General features: G+C 41.7%; 1 protein-coding gene across 5 annotated transcripts in view; it reads right to left on the minus strand.

Annotated features, from left to right (window-relative positions):
• LOC734210 (nuclear factor 1 C-type) overlaps positions 1-20798 on the minus strand; it is an 82021-nt gene extending 61223 nt beyond the window's left edge. For 4 of the 5 annotated variants that reach the window (XR_005964952.1, XM_041579873.1, XM_041579870.1 and 1 more), the window contains exon 1: positions 3091-3539. Coding sequence is in view for 4 of the 5 variants with exons in the window: in XM_041579873.1 (XP_041435807.1) it covers positions 3091-3120 (30 nt within the window). In the remaining variant the exon portion in view is untranslated. Of the gene's footprint in view, positions 1-3090; positions 3540-20391 lie in introns of those variants that run through there. The other variant, XM_041579872.1, reaches the window with a different exon arrangement.
• Positions 20799-21045: the final 247 nt, after the last annotated feature.

A 21045-nucleotide genomic window follows, 5' to 3' on the forward strand; every position in this document is an offset into this window, starting at 1 on the left:
CAGATAATGCTTCTACAATTTGGCTAACATGGCATATAAACCTCGCCAGTCTGCAAATCTGTCAGACAAAGGATTGTCTTTAAAGCTAAGCCAGGCCTGAGGAAACGGCTTGCAGGGAAATGGTTAATACAGTGCAGGGCCGCGTGATTTGGGGGGGGGCAGTGTTACTTCCGGGGTATGAACAGGTGGAGTTGTAATGGGGTTTGTTTTTCTAAAAGGTTATATGAGGACACCTTGTATGTTTGTAGGTGCAAATGTGTATTGAATCTACTAACTACACAGCACAGCTAACAGCACTGTCATGTACAGAGGCAGCTTCATACAATGCTAGAACTGCTGGACTGTAAATGTTATCTCAGCAAAATGGTTTGTGCGTAAATATTTATTCTGTGCATGACTTAACTGTGCCTTAGAGACCTGTGCATTGTCCGTCAAATTATTGTATTCTGTTTTTTAGTTCTGAACACTTTTGCATGCATCTAACACAGATCTTAGTTTTTCTAAATGTTTCTCATAGCATTCAGTCTTTCATGTTAGTTTTACTGCTTGAAAACACTGGAGCCTATATACTAAGAAAAGCACATTTGCATATCAGGGATATACTGTCATTATCATATCTGCAACATAAATTCGATAAATTCTAATTACTGGTTGGATTCTATTAGTTACTTCACTGGTACAAATGTACCCATGGCAAATCAATAAATCACACTGAGTTTTCCAGAAACTGTGGCTCATGTGTGAACTAAAAATTGTTTATGATTATTGATTGATTGATTATGATTTTCCATTATTTGTAAAGGTTGGAAATTTGGAACAAGTACTGGCATTGTGTTACCGTGCTCTTTTCCAAGAAACAGTGTCAAGAAAATATGACGCATGTGCCATTGCCTTTAACAAAGCAAAATTAATAATTAGAATCTTTTGATAATTAATAGATTTAGATGGTTTACCAATAATAATCATCTCCACCATTCTGGACTGAGTTTTAGATGACACTTTATGATGGAAGCAAAGGGATATCATGCAACTTTCAAGAAGCAATAGGTTATAAAAATATAATGTTACAGCATACATTGCTCAACTGAAAAGGGGTCATAATTACTTTGGCAGTCAGTTTAAAAAAAAACAAAAGAAAAAAGAAAAAAACCTGTATGTATCTTGGGTAGTCATAGTTAAAGAAAATTAACAGTATGTGTGAAGGCATAGAAAGAATGAAATTAAGTCTTCATAAAAACAACGACAAACAATGGATTATAGAATAAAATATAGTCCAATTTACAATAAGTTATTATAACAAAAAATGTTAATGCAGACTTGATACCTTGAACAAAAAGCTCTAAACAACATGTTTAAGCCATTCCTATCAAGATGAGAAACCAATGAGTCCAAATTTCATCTGAGCTGTCGCTACAAAAATTATCTGTCACACATTTAACAACAGTGTACTCGGAGAAGAGGGTGGGTCCAAATAAGTGCTAAATTATGTGTTTTCAAAAAACTGCGTGCAGCACAATATGCATGCAATTTGTGTGCATGCAAACAAGTGCACAGCAGAGAGGTAATATTGCTTTAGACTATTAATAATAAGACAAATTGTTCAAGAGACTCACTACAGACTGACTCTTTACTTTATTAATAATAAGATTTTGTTTTCTCTATTGCTTTCTCGAAATGCCATTTACAATTAATTACTCCCATGGAGATTAACCGGCTAAGAATATTAAAAGCTGGAAAGTGGACACTACATGTTCATAATTATTTACCTTAAATGCATATTATGTAAAGCAAAATAAAGTATATAGTCTTTGGCAGGAATATAATTCATATCATGTCAATTTTAAAAAATGCATGCAAAGATGTTACTGAGAAACCAGCCACGCTAAGTTTGAATTTCTATTATCAACAGAAATTTATATTATTTCTCATTAACATTATAAGTAAGTCAACATATAACAATTTTGTACTGGCTAAATAATATTTTTATACTGCGGATCCAGCTCTGTGCATAGCTATTGAAATAACTAGAAGTAGCACTACCCTCACCATTCTGTGTTAATATTAAAACGTAGCATAAAAAATTATTATCAATTTGGGTAGAAACTGGCAGAACATCCATATGCTCCTTCTCCTCTGGCCTCTATAGATATGCAGATTGCAATTATACATGTATATTAAGTTATTTATACATCGCAGCATTCTTGCAATGGCGACTTAATTAGGTTGTCTTAATATTCCAAGCCAAGGTCACGTTAAACACTCGGCCTATCCTTTCATCTAATTAATGTTTTGTTTAACAGCTTAAGTGCCTTAGCATAATATTAATGTGAAATGCAACACTTTGGCATAAAAAGAGTTATTATCTTTGTTAACAAGATCCACCCTACAGTTACTCAGCACCCCAGGGAGTAACACTGAGGATACGCCACAACAACTTTAGCACAGTTCCACAAACACTTGTATTGTCTTGAAAGAGCAAAAAAAACCCAAAAAAATCCCAAAAAAATAAATTGGCCAAAAACACTGACACCATATTTGTGCATTCATATAGTAAATGTAATATTTTAAACCGTTAAAATCTCCCCGAAAAAAGAGCGGGCAAAAGAAAGGGTGTTGGGCAAGGGATGGGCCAGCGGGTGCGGGGCAAGACATGTGACCTTTTTTCTAGTAGCAAAGGACGAGCAGCATGGCGATACGGAGGCTAGGAATAAAATGTATTAAAATGACAAAAATTTTTAGCAACCTTCATCAAAATAACTAAATATATTTTGTGCTGTAAAAGACAAGCAACTGGTTAACTGTAACCTCTTTTAAGGACAAGAGCACTTCCTTAAAAACCTAAACCAGTTACTCGCTCCCCATATCTTTTAATACAATTCACAAATACTTCAAAGTTCTCTCAAAGTCCCCATGCACCCCCTGTGAATCCTAAACAGAGAAAGACAAATGCCTAAATGTTTAATCTATTACATTATGATCATTAAAGGTGTACACCTCTCTGTGTATGGAGCAAAGAAAATGCAGCTAACAGTAAAAAGGAGAATGAAACCATCATAAAAACTAGTAGAAAATCAATTTAAACCACTTTACCTGTGTCAGACATAAAGGTGATGCATACATGTTTGAAAAGGAGATCCTCTTTTATTCCACTGTTACATGCACAAAGTTAAACAGATAAAAAAAACAGAGGGGTATACTCTAGTCTCCTTGTAAGATCCGACATCCAACTTTTCTGTCTTCTTGAAGTAAAAAAAACAGGAAAAATCCCAGAAAATCCTCATTTGAATTACAAACACACAAATATATGAATAAATCTATAAAAATATATAGATAAAGGATATAGCTTCTCCAGGAAATCCAGACACATCAAATATCGTGGGTAGATTTATTTAAAACTCCTGCCAATCTAATACAATCCCTAAAAATAAGGCATCCATACAGGGAGGTGGAAGGCAACTTTGTGAATTGGGTTCCATTAGGAAAATGAGCAGAGGAACGGTAGAATTAAAAAGGAGAGGAAAAAAAAGAGAGTGGAAAGGAGGGGGTAGGAGGAGAGAAAGGGATGACGTTCTACATTAGGCCCATCCTACATTAACGAGAAAAAAAAAAGATATAAAATGACATCCTTTTAAAGTTGTAGGAGTATCCACGCTTAGAGGGAGAAATAACAATGATGGGAAAGAGAGGGTGTTTAATTCAGCACGAGTTATTACAAAATATGTTTGGTAATGCACTGGTTAACAACTGCCAATACTTTTGGGTGTGTGCCAGGATGTCTGCAAAATCTGCAGGATATATTAACATAAAATATATGATTTCTTCTGGCAATGAAAGCTTTTCAGATTGAAAAATATGCTATGAAACCTTAGTGTGCTTAGGACAGTCTTGTATTTCTTTGTCTAAACTAAACACAATTGTTTATTACATACATAGATATATATGCTTTTCATAAATCAATTAGAATCGTAATGGTAGTGATATAAGTTAATTCATGGCATATTCATTTTAACCTGGAACTGCACAGCATACCATGAGATGCAAGAAGTTACATATAAATATATTTATAGGTACAGTATTATTGTGTTTATATTTTAGACGAAGAAAGGAAGTGGTTTTAGACAGACTTGCGAAAACAGCTAATAGCAAAGCGGCACAGGCTGTACTTATATATACAAAAATACATCTCAGTGCTGTTACAGACCAAAACATTACAGTATATATTTTCATTTAAAACTTGCTGACTGCAACAATGTGTGCATCAATACAGAATAAATATAATCTATACAAATATATATGTATCTTTTGACACAGTAGTTAACAAAGCAAAACAGTTAAGCTAATGGGCTAAGCAAAACAAAACCTTTAGCTAACAGAAAAAGTATGACATTTGCAGTCTGTTCATTCTTGCTGAGCTTTATACTGAGCATCCATTAAATAAAGCTGGCCATACACAATATATGTCTTCTGATGTAGACCAAGTCATTGGCCAATTTAAAGGGGTAAAATGATGGCCTGCCTATTCGACATCTGGAAATCAGCTACATATCGATCGTGCAGATCTGAATATTTTGCATGTCAAGGATCATAATATGGTCCTCTACTGACTGTTGCCATAGGCCTCTATTAAAATGTTTGGTCCGGCACATTGATGGCCAAGATCTGCAACCTTGGCAAACAAACAAAGGTCCTGGTGTATGGCCAGCTTATATAAAAACTAAACCTACTTGGTCAACATAGGGCCCCTATTAGGCTCAGTTTGAAGGTTACGTCATTTTTCTTGGCACAAAATATGTGCTTTTTACTATGAGACAGATGAGACAAGATGCAGTCTTTTTTACTGTTGGTAGCTAGGTATTCACAAAACATATTAACTACACTATTTACACAAAAATAGTATTTGCATTGCACATATTCTTACTTGTTTAAAAGAGTACATGCTAAAACTGTCTCCTGGTTATATTACTATCATTAAAGGAACGGTAACACCAAAGAAAGAAAGTGTTTTCAAGGAATGACAATATTATGTAATGTTGCCCTGTACTGGTAAAACTGATGCAATTGCTTCAGAAACACAACTATATTTTACAAGCTGCCGTGTAGCCATGGGGCAGCTTTTCAAGCACAGGATACACAGCAGATAACAGATCAATTCTGAAGAACCCCATTTCATACTACAGTGCTTATCTGTTATCTGCTGCATATCCTGTGATCTTTCTCCTTTTTTCAGCTTTCAATGGCTGTCCCCATGGATACACAGCAGCTTATTTATATAAACTATAGTTGTGTTTCTGAATCAAATACACCGGTTTTACCAGTGCAGGACAATAGTACATTATATTGTCATTCCTTTAAAACACTTTCATTTGTTGGTATTACTCTTCCTTTAGAGCTTTACAGCTTTAAAAGCTTTATCCAGTACATCCACATATTTGTCTTATATTGCCCATAGAAAGTCTTTAGTAACAAAGGTGATACATTGCACCAGTGACGTTGCATACAGTAACTTAACAACAATAAGTTTTGAACAATTATCTTGTTTAGGAAAGAAACCACAGTTTATTTGTTGTTATAGAAACTGCACTGGTGCAATTTAGCACCTGTGTTTGTGTTTAGTACCTGAAGCTATGAAGGAATAGTAGGTGGCTTATGGAATGGTATAAAAGCACTATGGTGCTGTACTGAGAAAATACAAATACAGTATTTATGTATAGTACAAACAAACCCAACCCTGAAATGAATATATTAAAAGATAATAAAAATTAAATATTTCTTTCAAAAGTGTAAAATACGGACTTTACTTTATTTAGGCACTCACCACTCAAGCATCTAAATGAATTTATTATTTATTTTTAATGATAAGTACAGTGATAATATAATATTAAGAAGGCAAAAAAAAAAATAGCAAAATATATAGACAATGGCTAAGGTAACAACACCCAGTGGTCAGTTTTTATAGGGCCTATCCAGGTGGTCACCCTGGGCCTGTTGCTTGTAAAATATATATGTTTAAACTGTAAATAGCTAGACAGTATTCTGTTCAGCCAGTGGGTGGCACCAACCCTTATGGTTGACCTGTAGGAGCCTATATAAGGAAGTGCAGAGCCAAGAACTACCTGTTGAGCCTAAAAGCATCAGCAGACATTATAAACATCTAAATGCCCAGACCAGGCTGTACCTTGCTATGGCTAAAAGGTGAGTTAGGTGTTCTGGTATCAGCTCTATCTAGGAGTGAGAGATAACCAGGTTAGTCAGCAAGTACAGTCTGTTGTCATAACAAGCTATGAGTATTTTGGGATAGAGCCCTGGGCAATTGTGCATCAGTTAGGGAATTGGAGAGTTCAGGAGTAGGTTAGGGGGGGAACCTAGCAGAGCTGTAGTAAGACAACTCAGGAGAAGCTCATGCATTGTATGCTGGACATGACATAGGGGGAAAAAGTTATGGGTAGAGGAGTCACCCTCAACAGCTAACAGCACTCTGCTAGTGCTTTTCCACATGACAAAGGCATTGGAGGCTTTTTGGAGAGGGAATTCTGTGTGTGTGAGGATGTGAGAGGATCCTCTGAGTAGAGTTGCATGTTGGCAGAAAGAGTGCTGTTTAGGCAGGTCAGGGGCAGAGCTGGGGACATGTCAAGAGATGGGCAATGCACCACCAAGGTCTCTAAAGAGAGACTTTGCACCGCCCCTCTTACTTTAGCAAACTGACTAGAGTTAAAACATTTTGCTTATTTTCAGAAGCATCTTGAATTCACAGGGCCCAACTAATCCTTATTTGTGCTAACATTCACTAACTTTCACACTTCACAAAGCACACACTTGAGCTTCCACAATGTGCACTTTAGCATTCTTCACAGATTGTCATTGACCCTGAGGTGCTGGGACATACTTATAATGGTAGCCACATTACTGCCCCAGTCAACTGCAAGTACCTGCATTATAACTAGATGTTTTATTATTGTGTGTCAAATAGAGGTATCTAATATGAACTGTAGCAGTAGTAGTAGTCCTATCATCTTTATTAGTATACCCCCAGGAGTCAATTGACAGGTGGTGAATACTACCAAAAAAATGCAGCAGCAGATACACACACCTTTTGGCACATGGCTTAAGCATGTATAAAATAAGTTGGGAGGGGGAGATATTTCCTTTACCTGTCTTAAAATATTTGCCTGGCAATTCAGTAACTGGCTGGTAGATGTCATTGTTCTATTCTATAAAAAGGGAAACACAGGTGCTCAGTCTCTTTTGGTTCCCCCACTTGCCGGAGTTGGTGTGGTGTGTTCCTTTGGACCTGGAACAGAGGAAGGTTCCAGTATATGAGAAGTAAGTTAAAGGTTAGATTTGTAATAGTTCACTCTAGGACTGTAGGACAGGGTCAGGGAAGTAGTAGAGCAGTCAGAGGTTTCAACTATGAGGGTGATAGGTAAGTACCCTGTGGTGTCAATGCCATTGTTGGACTGGTGCACCGGGATACAAGGAAAGCTCCTGGTGGGCCCAAATGTCAGTGGGCCCTTTTGCGTCTCACAATTTGGCCTATTTCACAGTCATTCCCTATTTCTTTATTGTAAAAAAGGCTTAATAATGGAAGAATAAAATATAGTATGTAGATATAAAATACTAGGAGAATAAAGATGTTGACTGAGGAGAGGAGGAATATCAATTTGGAAAAGGGGCCCACGGTCTAGGTGTTCCGTGGGCCCATGGTCTAAGGCTTACTCTTTACTGACATCCCAGTGCGACACTGGTCAATGCTGCAAGTATAGTGGGAGTTTGAGATTGTATTTGAGCACTGATTAAGATGGTAAATAGAACCTGTCAAAAAGATTTCTGTAATGTCCATCAATAAAGTTTTCATCTGTTTTTAAAAAAACACATTTATTTGAAAGACCAAGATCTGTGTGTGGAATATGTGTAGTCAACCCTTCCTCCAACAGTAAGCGAGTACCCACCTGAGAAAGTGAGTCACATGTAACACGTGCCTTATGGGAGATTCTAAAGTGACCAGGTCTGAGGTATATCAGCAGGGGTAACTGTGATTTTAGGGTACCCCACCTACCTGTTACATTTAGCGCCCAATGTGGGGAAAATGGTTTTATTTTTAACCCAAAGTAAAGAAATTGTGACAAGCACTGCATTGCCAGACACCAAAGGCAAAAGGCACTGACAGTGTGAATTAATAGAATTTGAGATCCCACTTTTGTGGTTCTTTGCTGAGTGCCAACCTCCCTCCATTTTTAAAAACTGAGATTGTGACCAACCAGTGTGCAAAACTGTTGGCACGAAGACCAGGAAAAAGTACACCAGAACACTAGGGCATTATGTTAGAGCTTGAAAAAGGGCCAAATGAGGCCTGAAACGTTGCGGTAATGCCCGTCACTTGAGCAATAAAGGCATTTTAACTTCAATTACAATTGTGGTGCTGTTCATATCGTACTTTGACATTATGTTAGAGCTGACATAACAGCTGCCCTGTCAGATCTCAATGCGAGTCTGGTCGGCGAAAAAAGCAGTGGCGCTAAGTGACCTCCAGACAAGCCAGCTAAAAAGATCATAGTTGACAGTTACTGAAACAGTGAAAAAATTCTTCCAGCAAAGCCAAAAGCTGGGGTAGTCTTTGATGCCAGTTACCAGTGCTTTTGGACCAGCACCTTCATGGAGAAGTTAACCATTGAAGGGATCTTAGTGATGGCTCTGTAATGTAGGCAATGCGAGGCAAAAGTTCACTATGCCCTAAACCACACTGGAGGGAAATGTCCCCACTGCCAGTAGGATTGCTGGGTGGGGCCGCAATGAGCAGAGAACAACAACAGGGGGACATCAAGTGCAGTGATGGTGCTTCTGGCCATGGCCCCGTGGGATAGGCCAGCAACAGTGCGGGTAGGCTGGAGCTCCTTGTAGTTGTAGGCATCTGTAGACTTCAAGGCCGTAAGATCCCTAGTCAGTCCCAGGCTTCTCAGGGATGGAGGGATGGCAGAGATTTACAAAGTCATGGTTGTCTGAAGAGTGGAGAACGTAACATCAGTGCCAGAAGGGACAACAAAGGCCTTAATGGTCCATGATGGGTGCTTCCATCAGGGTGGAAGCCCCTAGGACATGCCACCTGATTTACCCTCATCAGTTCAATAACCCCCTGAAGGGGGGGGGGTCAAATTAGCATCAGGGCTGGTAGCAGTTCATAGCTGGAGCTACATCAAAATGAATAATATAGTTAAAGTGAAAAGACAAGTAGAGGTGAATAAATAAATAGTTAAAATAAAGATAGCTTTAAGAAGCCCTAGTCTGCAAACGGATCAGGCTGGGGTTAACAGAATATATGGGTAGTATAAAGTGTCATGTGCAAAAGTGTAAAGGACTGCAATCATAGTGCAGTGGTCCACAGTGACTTATGGTACCCTAGGTTTGCAAGACCTGGAGCACAAAAGAGCTCCCAGATGCCAGCCCCATGGGCAGAGAATCAAGTGCTTTGAAAAGATGCTACACTTGATACTAAAAATGGCCCATAGAGGTAAAACAATGCAATCTTATGAGCCTTATGAGGAGGAAAAATTCATGGTGGAGAATACATCACTAAGGTTTTATGATGAGTAAAGCAAGATGCTGGACAGTAGGGGAGTAGTGGATGTGATCTATTTGGATTATGCCAAAGAGTTTGATACAATGCCCCACAAACCACTGCTTTCTAAACTAAGGTCAGTTGGGCTTAATGAAGTTGTTTGCACATGGATAGGAAACTGGCTACAGAATAGGGTACAGAGGGTGGTTGTTAATGGTACATTATCTACTTGGTAGTGTAGAAGCTGGGGGGGATATATTGTAGATGACCGGTATATATCCCCATTCTTTAGGTTTTAAAATTACCTCTTTAAAAGACACCATGGGGTTAACCAGCCAGAGGTGGGCTGGACATCCAAGGGGTGTTTAATGGAGGTGAGCAGCAGGTGAGAGGGGGTGTGGAAACTCACTGCTGTGTTAAACTGAAAAGTTTGGTTTTCATGTGTGGCTACTCACTGTGGAGTTGGAGAAAGTTCCTTTCTAAAAGACTAGGGAGTTCACTCCCGGCAGACTGGACACTGCAAGTTTTCATGGCAAGTACATGGCTCTTTTGTTGGGACTTATTTTGTTGCTGAACTGAAGCTGTTTTGATTTTTATGCCACTGCTTGTCTGTGAGAGATTTATTTGAACTGAAGAAAATAAAGTAAATGTTTCCGTGGAGTGGCCTGCATGTTTGGTGAAAAAACCCTGCTGTGATCCCCCAATGATGATGATCTTAACCCAGATGACGCCATGAATTATGATCGGCTAAAGGCAGAGATCCTGGCCCGCTTAGGGGTGACCACTGCAGTCAGAGCCCAAAGGGTACACAGGTGGAAATATCAAACCAACCTACCACCTAGGTCACAGATGCACGACCTTATCCATTTGGCCACCAAGTGGCTGCAACCCGAGGATCTGAATGGACCCCAGATTGTGGAGCGAGTTCTGACAGACCGGTACCTTCGGTCCCTCCCCGTTGACCTACAGCGTTGGGTGAGTCATGGGGACCCCAAAACAGCGGATCAGCTGGTCGAGATGGTTGAGAGGTACACGGCTACCGAGGAACTACTTGCTCCCAACCGTCAGCGACCATTCGCCAGTTCACGTCCGGAGAAATCTACACCGGCCAGGAAAAGTTCCCCGCAGAGTCCTAGGCTTAGTGTGAAAGAAAGTGGAGAAGTGCCATCACCGGCCCAACAAGGGGCACCCACAGATACCTCTTCACCCTGGAAAGGGGGGAACGTGCAGTGTTGGAAGTGCCAAGCCTGGGGGCACACTAGAGCACAGTGCCCGTGGAAAGACGAGACCATGGAGTGTGGGGCTCTCACCCAGCTTTCTTGTTATGCACAGAAAGTTTACACTGCATGCCCTGACTTGTTTGAGGGGCAATTTGAGTGTGATGTTTACATCAATCAGGTTCCTGTCAAGGCTCTCCTAGATTCGGGGAGTATGGTAACCCTGGTACTAGACAGTGTTATTGGAGAATTCGAACCAGCAGCCAAATCACTCCGGGTAATTTGTATCCATGGGGATATACGGTCCTACCCGCTAGTCCCAGTGACCATCACTATTGCCGGTGAATCCATTGTGCATGAAGTTGGGGTGGTGAGTAAACTGTTGCACCCCGCTATTTTGGGACGTGACTTTCCAAAGTTCTGGGACTTGTGGGGAAGGAAACCACTGACTTGAGGGTGGGATTGGGTCCCCAAAACCCAAGGGATGTGATAATTGATATACCCAGTGATATTGAAAATGATGTGATGTATGATTTTCAAAATGATGATGTGTCACTGCCCCAAACTCAGGAGAAAAGTAATAAGGCAATAGAGGATCCCAGTCAGAAGACCGAACTGTCCTCTGAGGGGGGGATTTCTCTCCATTACAGGTAATGCTAGGGGAGGATGATGAGAATGATTCATCAAATCCTGTATCTCCTGATCTGGATGTGTCAAGGGGAGCCTTTAGCACGGCCCAGATGCAGGATCCCACCTTAGTTAATGCTAGAGAGCAGGTGGTGGTGATAAATGGTGTTCCCCAAGAACCAGGTGCAGATAACCGATGGCCACACTTTGCTGTAAATAGTGATCTGCTTTATAGAGTCACCAAGGTCCGTGAGGAGGTTGTTGAACAATTGTTAGTTCCCCGGCCATACAGACGAATGGTACTTGACCTAGCGCATAATGATGCCCTGGGTGGTCACTTGGGGGCAGAGAAGACCGAAGCAAGAATCACAGACCGGTTTTTCTGGCCAGGTTTAAAGTCTGAAGTAAAAACCTACTGTGCGTCCTGTCCCACCTGCCAGTTAACAGCCCCGGCTTCCCATTTTCGTAGCCCCTTGGTGCCCTTACCCATTATCGAAGTACCATTTGAACGTATAGCCATGGACTTAGTGGGTCCCCTGGTAAAATCTGCCCGAGGGCATCAGTATATCTTGGTAATCCTTGATTACGCCACCCGATACCCGGAAGCTATTCCCTTAAGGAATGCCACATCTAAAGCCATTGCCCGTGAGCTGTTCCTAATGTTTTCAAGGACAGGCTTCCCAAAGGAGATACTCACTGACCAGGGTACCCCATTCATGTCAAAGGTTATGGCCGGTGTGTGTAACTTGTTCCAGATAAAGCAGTTACATACAACTGTCTACCATCCTTAGACAGATGGCTTGGTTGAACGTTTTAATAAGACCTTAAAAACAATGCTTAAGCGGGTGGTGCAAAAAGATGGTAAGGATTGGGATTGTTTATTACCTGCTCTTTTATTCGCAATTCAAGAGGTGCCTCAGGCGTCCACAGGTTTCTCCCCCTTTGAGTTGGTGTACGGGCGCAGGCCCCGGGGACTGCTTGATATTGTAAAGGAGGCTTGGGAGAGTGAAGCTACTCCCCACAAAAGTGTTTTGGAATATGTCTCTCAAATGAGGGAAAGAATTGCAGGAGTGATGCCACTGGTTAAGGAACACATGCAAAGTGCCCAAGAGGCTCAGCGCCGGGTATACAACCGGTCCGCTAAAGTGAGGCAATTCCAGGTGGGAGATAGAGTAGCAGTATTGATTCCCACTGTAGAGAGCAAATTCTTGGCCAGGTGGCAGGGCCCATTTGAAATTGTAGAAAAAGTGGGTGAGGTGAACTATAAGGTTCACCAACCTGGTAAGAGAAAGCCCTACCAAATCTATCACATAAATTTGTTAAAGCATTGGAGGGATAGAGAACCAGTTTCGGCACTGGCTCGTGGGAAACTTGAGTCTCCGCGTGGCAACAGCATTGTCAAAAGCTCAGACCCAGCAAGTCAGGGAGTTTCTGCAGAGAAACCAAGATATTTTTTCTCATTTGCCTGGGATCACTAATGTCATAGAGCATGACGTAATTACAGAGCCGGGAGTAAAGGTGTGTCCCAAGCCTTACCGTATTCCAGAGGCTCGCCGGAAGGCTGTCTCAGAGGAGGTAAAAAAAATGATGGAATTAGGAGTTATTGAAGAGTCACAGAGTGAATGGTCGAGTCCTATTGTGTTGGTACCCAAGCCCAACGGTACTCTGCGATTCTGCAATGATTTCCGAAAGCTCAACGAAATTTCCAAATTTGATGCCTATCCCATGCCCCGGGTAGACGAACTTATAGAGAGGTTGGGTCCTGCCCGGTATATCACAACTTTGGACCTCACGAAAGGGTATTGGCAAATACCCCTAACTAAGGCAGCAAGGGAGAAAACTGCATTTTCCACTCCAGATGGCCATTTTCAATATAGGAGAATGCCCTTTGGTTTACTAACAGCACCCGCTACGTTCCAAAGGGCAATGGACAAGCTTTTGAGGTCCCATCACAGGTACACCTCCGTTTACCTGGATGACATTGTCATCTTTAGTAGGGACTGGGAGTCCCATTTGCCTAAAGTCCAGGCAGTTCTTGACTCCTTGAGAGAGGGAGGATTCACAGTGAACCCAGAAAAGTGTGCCCTAGGTATGGAAGAGGCAAGGTACCTTGGGTACATCGTTGGAAGAGGGCTAGTAAAACCCCAGTTAAATAAGATAGATGCAGTCCAGAACTGGCCCCGCCCTAAAACAAAAAAACAGGTACGAGCCTTCCTGGGAATAGTTGGGTACTACCGTAGGTTTGTCCCCGATTTTGCCACTATAGCTGCTCCATTAACAGACCTGACCAAAGGTCGTAAGTCAATTATGATTGAGTGGAACACTGATGCTGAAAAGGCCTTTCTGGAGCTCAAGTCCGCACTTTGTAATCACCCCATCTTGGTGGCTCCAGATTTCTCCAAGGAATTTATTGTCCAGACCGATGCTTCAGATGTAGGTTTGGGAGCTGTATTATCACAGGTCATTAATGGGGAAGAGCATCCCGTGGTGTTCCTCAGTAGAAAGTTGACTACAGCAGAGAAAAACTATGCAATAGTTGAGCGAGAATGCCTGGCCATCAAGTGGGCCTTGGACTCGCTCCGTTATTACCTTTTAGGTAGAAGGTTCAGGCTGGTTTCTGATCATGCCCCACTCACATGGATGAAGCAGAAAAAAGGGGCAAATGCCAGAGTAACACGGTGGTTCCTGGCACTCCAGGAGTTCAAGTTTAGGGTAGAGCACAGACCCGGAAAACAGCACCTGAATGCTGATGCTCTTTCCCGAGTCCATTGTTTGGGCTCTTCTGGTGCCTCCACCTCCCCTGGGTTGAGGCAGAGGGGGGGATATGTAGAAGCTGGGGTGGATATATTGTAGATGACCGGTATATATCCCCATTCTTTAGGTTTTAAAATTACCTCTTTAAAAGACACCATGGGGTTAACCAGCCAGAGGTGGGCTGGACATCCAAGGGGTGTTTAATGGAGGTGAGCAGCAGGTGAGAGGGGGTGTGGAAACTCACTGCTGTGTTAAACTGAAAAGTTTGGTTTTCATGTGTGGCTACTCACTGTGGAGTTGGAGAAAGTTCCTTTCTAAAAGACTAGGGAGTTCACTCCCGGCAGACTGGACACTGCAAGTTTTCATGGCAAGTACGTGGCTCTTTTGTTGGGACTTATTTTGTTGCTGAACTGAAGCTGTTTTGATTTTTATGCCACTGCTTGTCTGTGAGAGATTTATTTGAACTTAAAAAAATAAAGTAAATGTTTCCCTTAACGTGGAGTGGCCTGCATGTTTGGTGAAAAAACCCCGCTGTGATCCCCCAAACATCACAGTAGATATTAGGCAGTAGTGGTCCCTCAGGGCTCTGTATTGGGTCCACTTTAATGTAACTTGTTCATTAATGTATTGTAAGTAATGTATCACTGTTTGTAGATGACACAAAACAATGCAGCCCAATCAATTCTATCCAGGATGCGGCATCCAGGATCTTGACATACTGGCAATCTGGGCAGCTAAGTGGCAAATGAGATTCAATGTTGATAAATGTAAAGTCATGCACCTGGGATGTAAAAATATGCAAGCCACTTATACCCTAAATGGGAGTGCACTAAGCAAATCCATTATGGAAAAGGACCTTGGAGTCCTTGTAGATAATAAACTTGACTGTAGCAAGCAATGCCAGTCAGCAGCTTCAAGGGCAAACGAGGTCCTGTGCTGTATTAAAAGGGGTATAGAGTCACGGGAGCAGGGGTTATTCTTTCACTGTATAGAGCACTGGTAAGGCCCCATCTAGAATATACTGTACAGTTTTGGTCTCCAGTGCTCAAACGGGACATTGTTGAATTAGAGAGGGTACAGAGAAGGGCAACTACGTGTGTAAAAGGTATGGAAAATCTCAGCTATGAGGAAAGACTGGCCAAGTTGGGATTGTTCCCGCTGGAGAAGAGGCGCTTAAGGGGTGATATGATAACTATGTATAAATGTATAAGGGGATCATATAATAATCTCTCTAATGCTTTATTTACCAGTGGTTCTTTCCAACTGACACGAGGTCACCCATTCTGATTAGAAGAAAAGAGTGAAGATGTGAAATTCTTTTCCAGAATCAGTCATACAGAAGGGATTGGATGGCTATTTGGCAAGTGAGGGAATACAGGGTTATGGAAGATAGCTTATGGTACAAGTTGATCCAGGAACTAGTCCGATTGCCATCTTGGGGGCAAATTCACTAAGCGCCGAAGCGCCGAACGCTAGCGTTAATTCGCTAGCGTTTGGCATTTTCTGTACTGCGCAAATTCACTAACGAATGCTGGCGTAGTTTCGCTACTGTTACTTCGCACCCTTACGCCAGGCGAATTTTCGATAGCGACGTAACTACGCAAATTCACTAACTTGCGCAGTGTACTGAACGCTACCTTTTACGCTAGACTTCCTTCGCCACCTCAGACCTGGCGAAGTGCAATAGAGTAGATAGGGATTGTTTAAAAAAACGCTGGTGTGTTTTCTACATTATGGGTGATAGGATGCAAAAGATCAAAAACATTTTTGGGGCTCCCCTCCTTCCCCCCTACATTTCCTGACTCATGGCAACTTACCTAGACAGTGGGCACATGTGTAGGGCAAAATAAAATTTTTATTTGATGATTTGAAGGTTTTCTTGGCATTTGTAGTGCTGATACGTATTCCTCCATTGAAATTTGAATTTGGCGCCGTATGCAAATTAGCCTTCGCTAGCGTAACTTCGCTTTACATAGCGAATCAATGCTAGCGCAACTTCGCAACCTTACGCTACCCCTGAGCGCAACTTTGGATTTTAGTGAATTTGCGGAGCGCTGGCGAAACTACGCCTGGCGAACTGCGGCGATGTTGCGCCTGGCTTAGTGAATTTGCCCCTTGGAGTCAAGAAGGAATTTTTCCCCCACTGAAGCAAATGGGAGATGCTTCGGTTTTTTTTAATTCCTCTGGATCAACTAGCAGTTAAGCAGGCAATATACAGATTTAAGGTTGAACTTGATAGACGTGTGTTTGCTCAACCTAACTTATGTTACAAGCAAAAATACCTTCCCAGTAGGGTCGCCACCTTTTCTGGAAAAAAATACCAGCCTTCCTATATATTTATCTTTTCCCCCTATTAATAACATTGGGATCAACCATCATTTTTACCAGCCAGGCTGGTAAAATACCAGCCAGGTGGCAAACCTACTTCCCAGCCTGCTCTGACAAACAAATGAACACAAGGTATTCCAGGAATTATTGGTAAACTGGACCTAGCAGTAATTCCAGAGTGCCCTTAAGGGTTGCATTTTTTGCTGCAATTGACTTGTGCCAAATGCATCAGACATTATTATCAATATTGATGCTATGGACTGGAAGTGATGCAACTCACACCCAAATGATTTAACAAATAGAAAATATGGGGGGGGGGGGTATTTACTGTTTTGTATATTTTTTTCAACTACAAGTTAGTCACTACTATTTTTTTCTTTTCTTATACATTGTTATTGGGTTTCGTGGGCTATGGAGACTTTAGAAGACCTACAAGTTCAGACCAATGACTAGAACTTATGTTAACACACATGCGCGATAGACACCTCTGCTGAACACACTTGCTATGTCTATGTAAAGCTGCAAGCAGCTCAATGTACGCATGCTAAATTACAATCCGGAAGTGGTTCAGTTGCCAGGTAACTGGATGCGTCTATTCGTTGCTATCAGAACGGGAAGGGGAGGGAGCGGGGCTAAATTTGTATCCCTCAGTTATTTGCATAAATTAAAGTATTGGTAGCTCAGGAGCTGCGCAAGGGAAGCAGTTTTTCCAGGTACTTTGATAAGGAGGGCAATCATATGTACCCCAAAAAAATCATATTCCAGCACAGGGAAAATAGATAGTAATGAGGTCGGACGAGGGCATATACAGCTAAACTCTGCAAGCATGATGATTTTAATATCGGTTTGCTGCCGTACTGCCCTTCCCCCTGCCTGGCTCTCCTGCCAGCAGCTGTGTCTGTTTTACATCTCGCTTTGTCTTTAACCCTTTTACTGCCTATGCGCATCTTCTGTAACTCCTAGCAACCCTGCAGGATAATAGTTCCTCAATCCCCCACCATTACATTAAAAAGGAATGGTTGAGTAAACAATATGAAGTGAAAAGAAATAATGCTTCACTACATAGTATTTAAAACATAACTTTTAGGGGCAGATTTATCAATGGTCGAAGTGAATTAGAGGGAATTTTCGAAGTAAAAAAAATTTGAAATTCAAAGTAATTTTTTGGATACTTCGACCATCGAACAGGATACTACGACTTTGAATTCGATTCAAAGTGAAATCGTTCGAATATCCGACCATTCGATAATCGAAGTACTGTCTCTTTAAAAAAAACTTTGACTTCAATGTTTCTCCAAATTATACCTGCCGAAGTGCTATGTTAGCCTATGGGGACCTTCTAGAGCAGTTTTCTACGTTTTTTGAAGTCGAATAAAAATCTTTCGATCGATGGATGAAATCCTTCGAATCGTTCGAAAACTCGCTGAAAAAACTTCGACTTTGATATTCAAAGTCGAAGTAAAGGCATTCGATGGTCGAATTTCGAAGTATTTATCACTTCAAAATTCGACCCTTGATAAATCTGCCCCTTAATGTATTATATAAAAATTAATCACTGGGGGTAATCAAAGTTAAGTAATGCGAGTAAAATCTGAGTTTTAAAAGCATCTGAAAAGGACCATTCCCCAAATAACTTGGATATGCCCTCTTGGAGACACTTCTGCTGATACAGTATTTCGAAACCATAATACTTCATATTACTCCCACTGCATACCAAATATTTCCATAGTTCATGCCTACTGTGAAACATTGGGGGCCACACTGTGCATCTTGTGAAATGCATAGGGCCATACTGTGCCTAGGGTTGCCACCTTTTCTGGAAAAAAATACTGGCCTTCCTATATATTTATCTTTTTTCCCTATTAATAACATTGGGATCAACCATCATACCGGCCAGGCTGGTACAATACTGGCCAGGTGGCAACCCTAACTGTGCCTGATGTGAAACACTGGGTTGCCTTTTGTGAAATGCTGGAGGGCCACACTGTACCTGTTGTGAAGTGTGTAGGGCCATACTGTGCTTATCGAGAAACACTGGGAGGGAGCACTGTGCCTGTTGTGAAACACTGGGGGATACACTGTGTCTGTTGTGAAACACTTGTGGAGCACATGATGCCTGTTGTGAAATGATGAGAGTCCCACACTGTGCCTGTCATGGATCTCTTGGGGGGGGTTTCACTGTGGTTGTCATGGGTCACTGGGGGGGGGCACACTGTGCCTGTTGTGAATTGCTTGGGTGGGGCACATTGAGGTTGTCATGGGGAGTTGGACTTTCGCTCATGAAGAAAGGTGGGCCACTGTACCTGTTAAAATGCTAAAGGACCACATGGATCTATTAAAGTAGAACTAAAGCTTAACTAAAGAAGTAGGGCAGAAATATTATGCCTCTGAAAATGCCCCAGTAAGTAGCTCCCCATCTTCTGTTCTGCTGAATACATGCTCTGTGCTTACTGAGCTTAGGGACGACTCAAAATATACAGTACACATAGAATTTTAATGTCCAATGATAAGGCTAATTACTAATTAATACAGATAATCACTACATGGCAGCACAGAAATCAGTGCAACTAGCATCATAGTTTTCTTCTTGGGATAACAACCCCTAAGCTTAGCTTCTCAACAGCTGCTCAGAGCCCACTGAGCATGTGAGTGTCACAGGCACATTCCAAGATGGCGACCCCTGTAACAAGTTTGAAGTCCTGGATCATTGCTGCTACTGAGAAGCTGAAACTTTAGGCTGGTGCAATAAGTTCAGTATAAAATATGGCATTTTTAGCATCCTCATTTTTAGCGTTTAGTTTTTTAAATGTCATAAGTACATAAAAGCATTATATGGAATTGTGTAAGTGGCTAATTTTCCTGCCTTACTGTCCAAACCTTTTTGACTAAAAAATTGTTCTTCCTTCTAATTTTTTCATTACTAGCAACAGTGGTGGCCATGGGTCAATCTTGTATGCACATGGACGTTTATTTATATATCAAAATTGTCAAACATGCTAAATCCATGAGTGGCCAACAGGCATAATATTAAGTAGTAGCCATTGCTATTTCATGATCTAAGCTAGATTGCTATGTGGTACATGCTATTGCATCTGTTTTTTTATCAGTCCGCTGTCCTAACATCTGGTCTAGGGTATAACTGTTGTACAGTTTCAATCACTACAACAGCAAAGTGCCACTGTGTTTGGGCTACTGTCACTTTAACACAACTCTATATAAATAACTGACTGACCTAAGCACTGATCTCCTCGGCTTTGCTCCCAAGTTGTGTTGTACTCTAGCATGAGTCCCTCCCCTTTCTACATGGCCATTTTTACATAGCTCCTGCCTCTTGTCCATTCAGGTAAAAATCTCCCCATCCCCTTGTCCTAAATTCCCCTCCTGTACTATAATGCAGCTCATATGAAGGATGAAGGGGGGGTTAATTTCTTTAATATATGTGTGAGAGAGAAATTAAAATAGGCCCTGGCATTTCAGGTACACAGAGGCCCAATCAGCCCGCACAGAGGCCCAAACAGCCCCTACCAGCCCACTAAATAGTGACTTTCTATGGCACCTTATAGCAGCCCCTCTGGCATTTGCCAGAACCCACAGCCAATCTGGGCCAGAGAAATATAAACTGGCACCCCCACAATAACCTACCCTTATTATATCTATGCAAGATCAGGAAAAAAGGATGGGGGATGTCTAACCATCGACCCTCCTGTTGTTCTTGAGCTACAAGTCCAAGCAGCACCCCTTCGGTCGATGGATGCTGGAACTTGTAGTCCAAGAGCAGCGTCAGAAGCACGCATCTGCAAAAATCATGATTTGTTTTCATTTCCTCTGACCCAGAACTGAGCATTAGCGATGTTCATCATGTGAGCCCCTGGATCCCCACCCCTCCCGCAATATAATGTGCTCATAGTAACCTACCATGGTCACGGTGCCGCACAATCACAGTGCCTGCTAAAAAGACAGTGCAATCCACAATCAGACTGGTGCTGCATGTCGAGGCATATTAAGGGTTTCTCATGTTCTAGCTGGCTCCATCCCTGGTGCCCAGAGTGGCGGGGAGGAGTTGGCAGTCTCGATTTCCCTTATGTCAGATGCTATTGCGGGTCCCCCATTCCCCTGTCTCTTCTCCCTGGCGCGGGGAATAAAATGCTGAGTAACATAGTGTGTGTGATTCCAGGCTGCCCTCCCCACTGCTCCAGCTAGACAATTACTCAATGCAGCTTACTGAATCCTAGAGGACACCCTCTCAAAAACTGTTATAAAATAACCTCAAACTCTAATGCCATTTCTTCAAACATTCCCCTGAACACACAGATATGTGTATACTCCTCCCACCCTTATATAAGATACCCTGCACCAAATGATAGTGACTTGGCACTTTAAAATCAATTCTTTTTTTCCTAAGATTTGAAGCTGCAGTTGCTATAAATGTACAACCCTCCCTCATCTGCACTGCCATTTACCTATATCTGTTCAATGTTCACTTTACCCTTCAAAATTAATGTTATATAAAGTATATAAAGTATAACCCCCCCTTCTTACTCACTTTCCCTACCCAGCTGGATGGTGCCC

This window comes from Xenopus laevis, chromosome 1S (genome assembly GCF_017654675.1).
Source record: "Xenopus laevis strain J_2021 chromosome 1S, Xenopus_laevis_v10.1, whole genome shotgun sequence".
NCBI lineage: Eukaryota > Metazoa > Chordata > Amphibia > Anura > Pipidae > Xenopus > Xenopus laevis.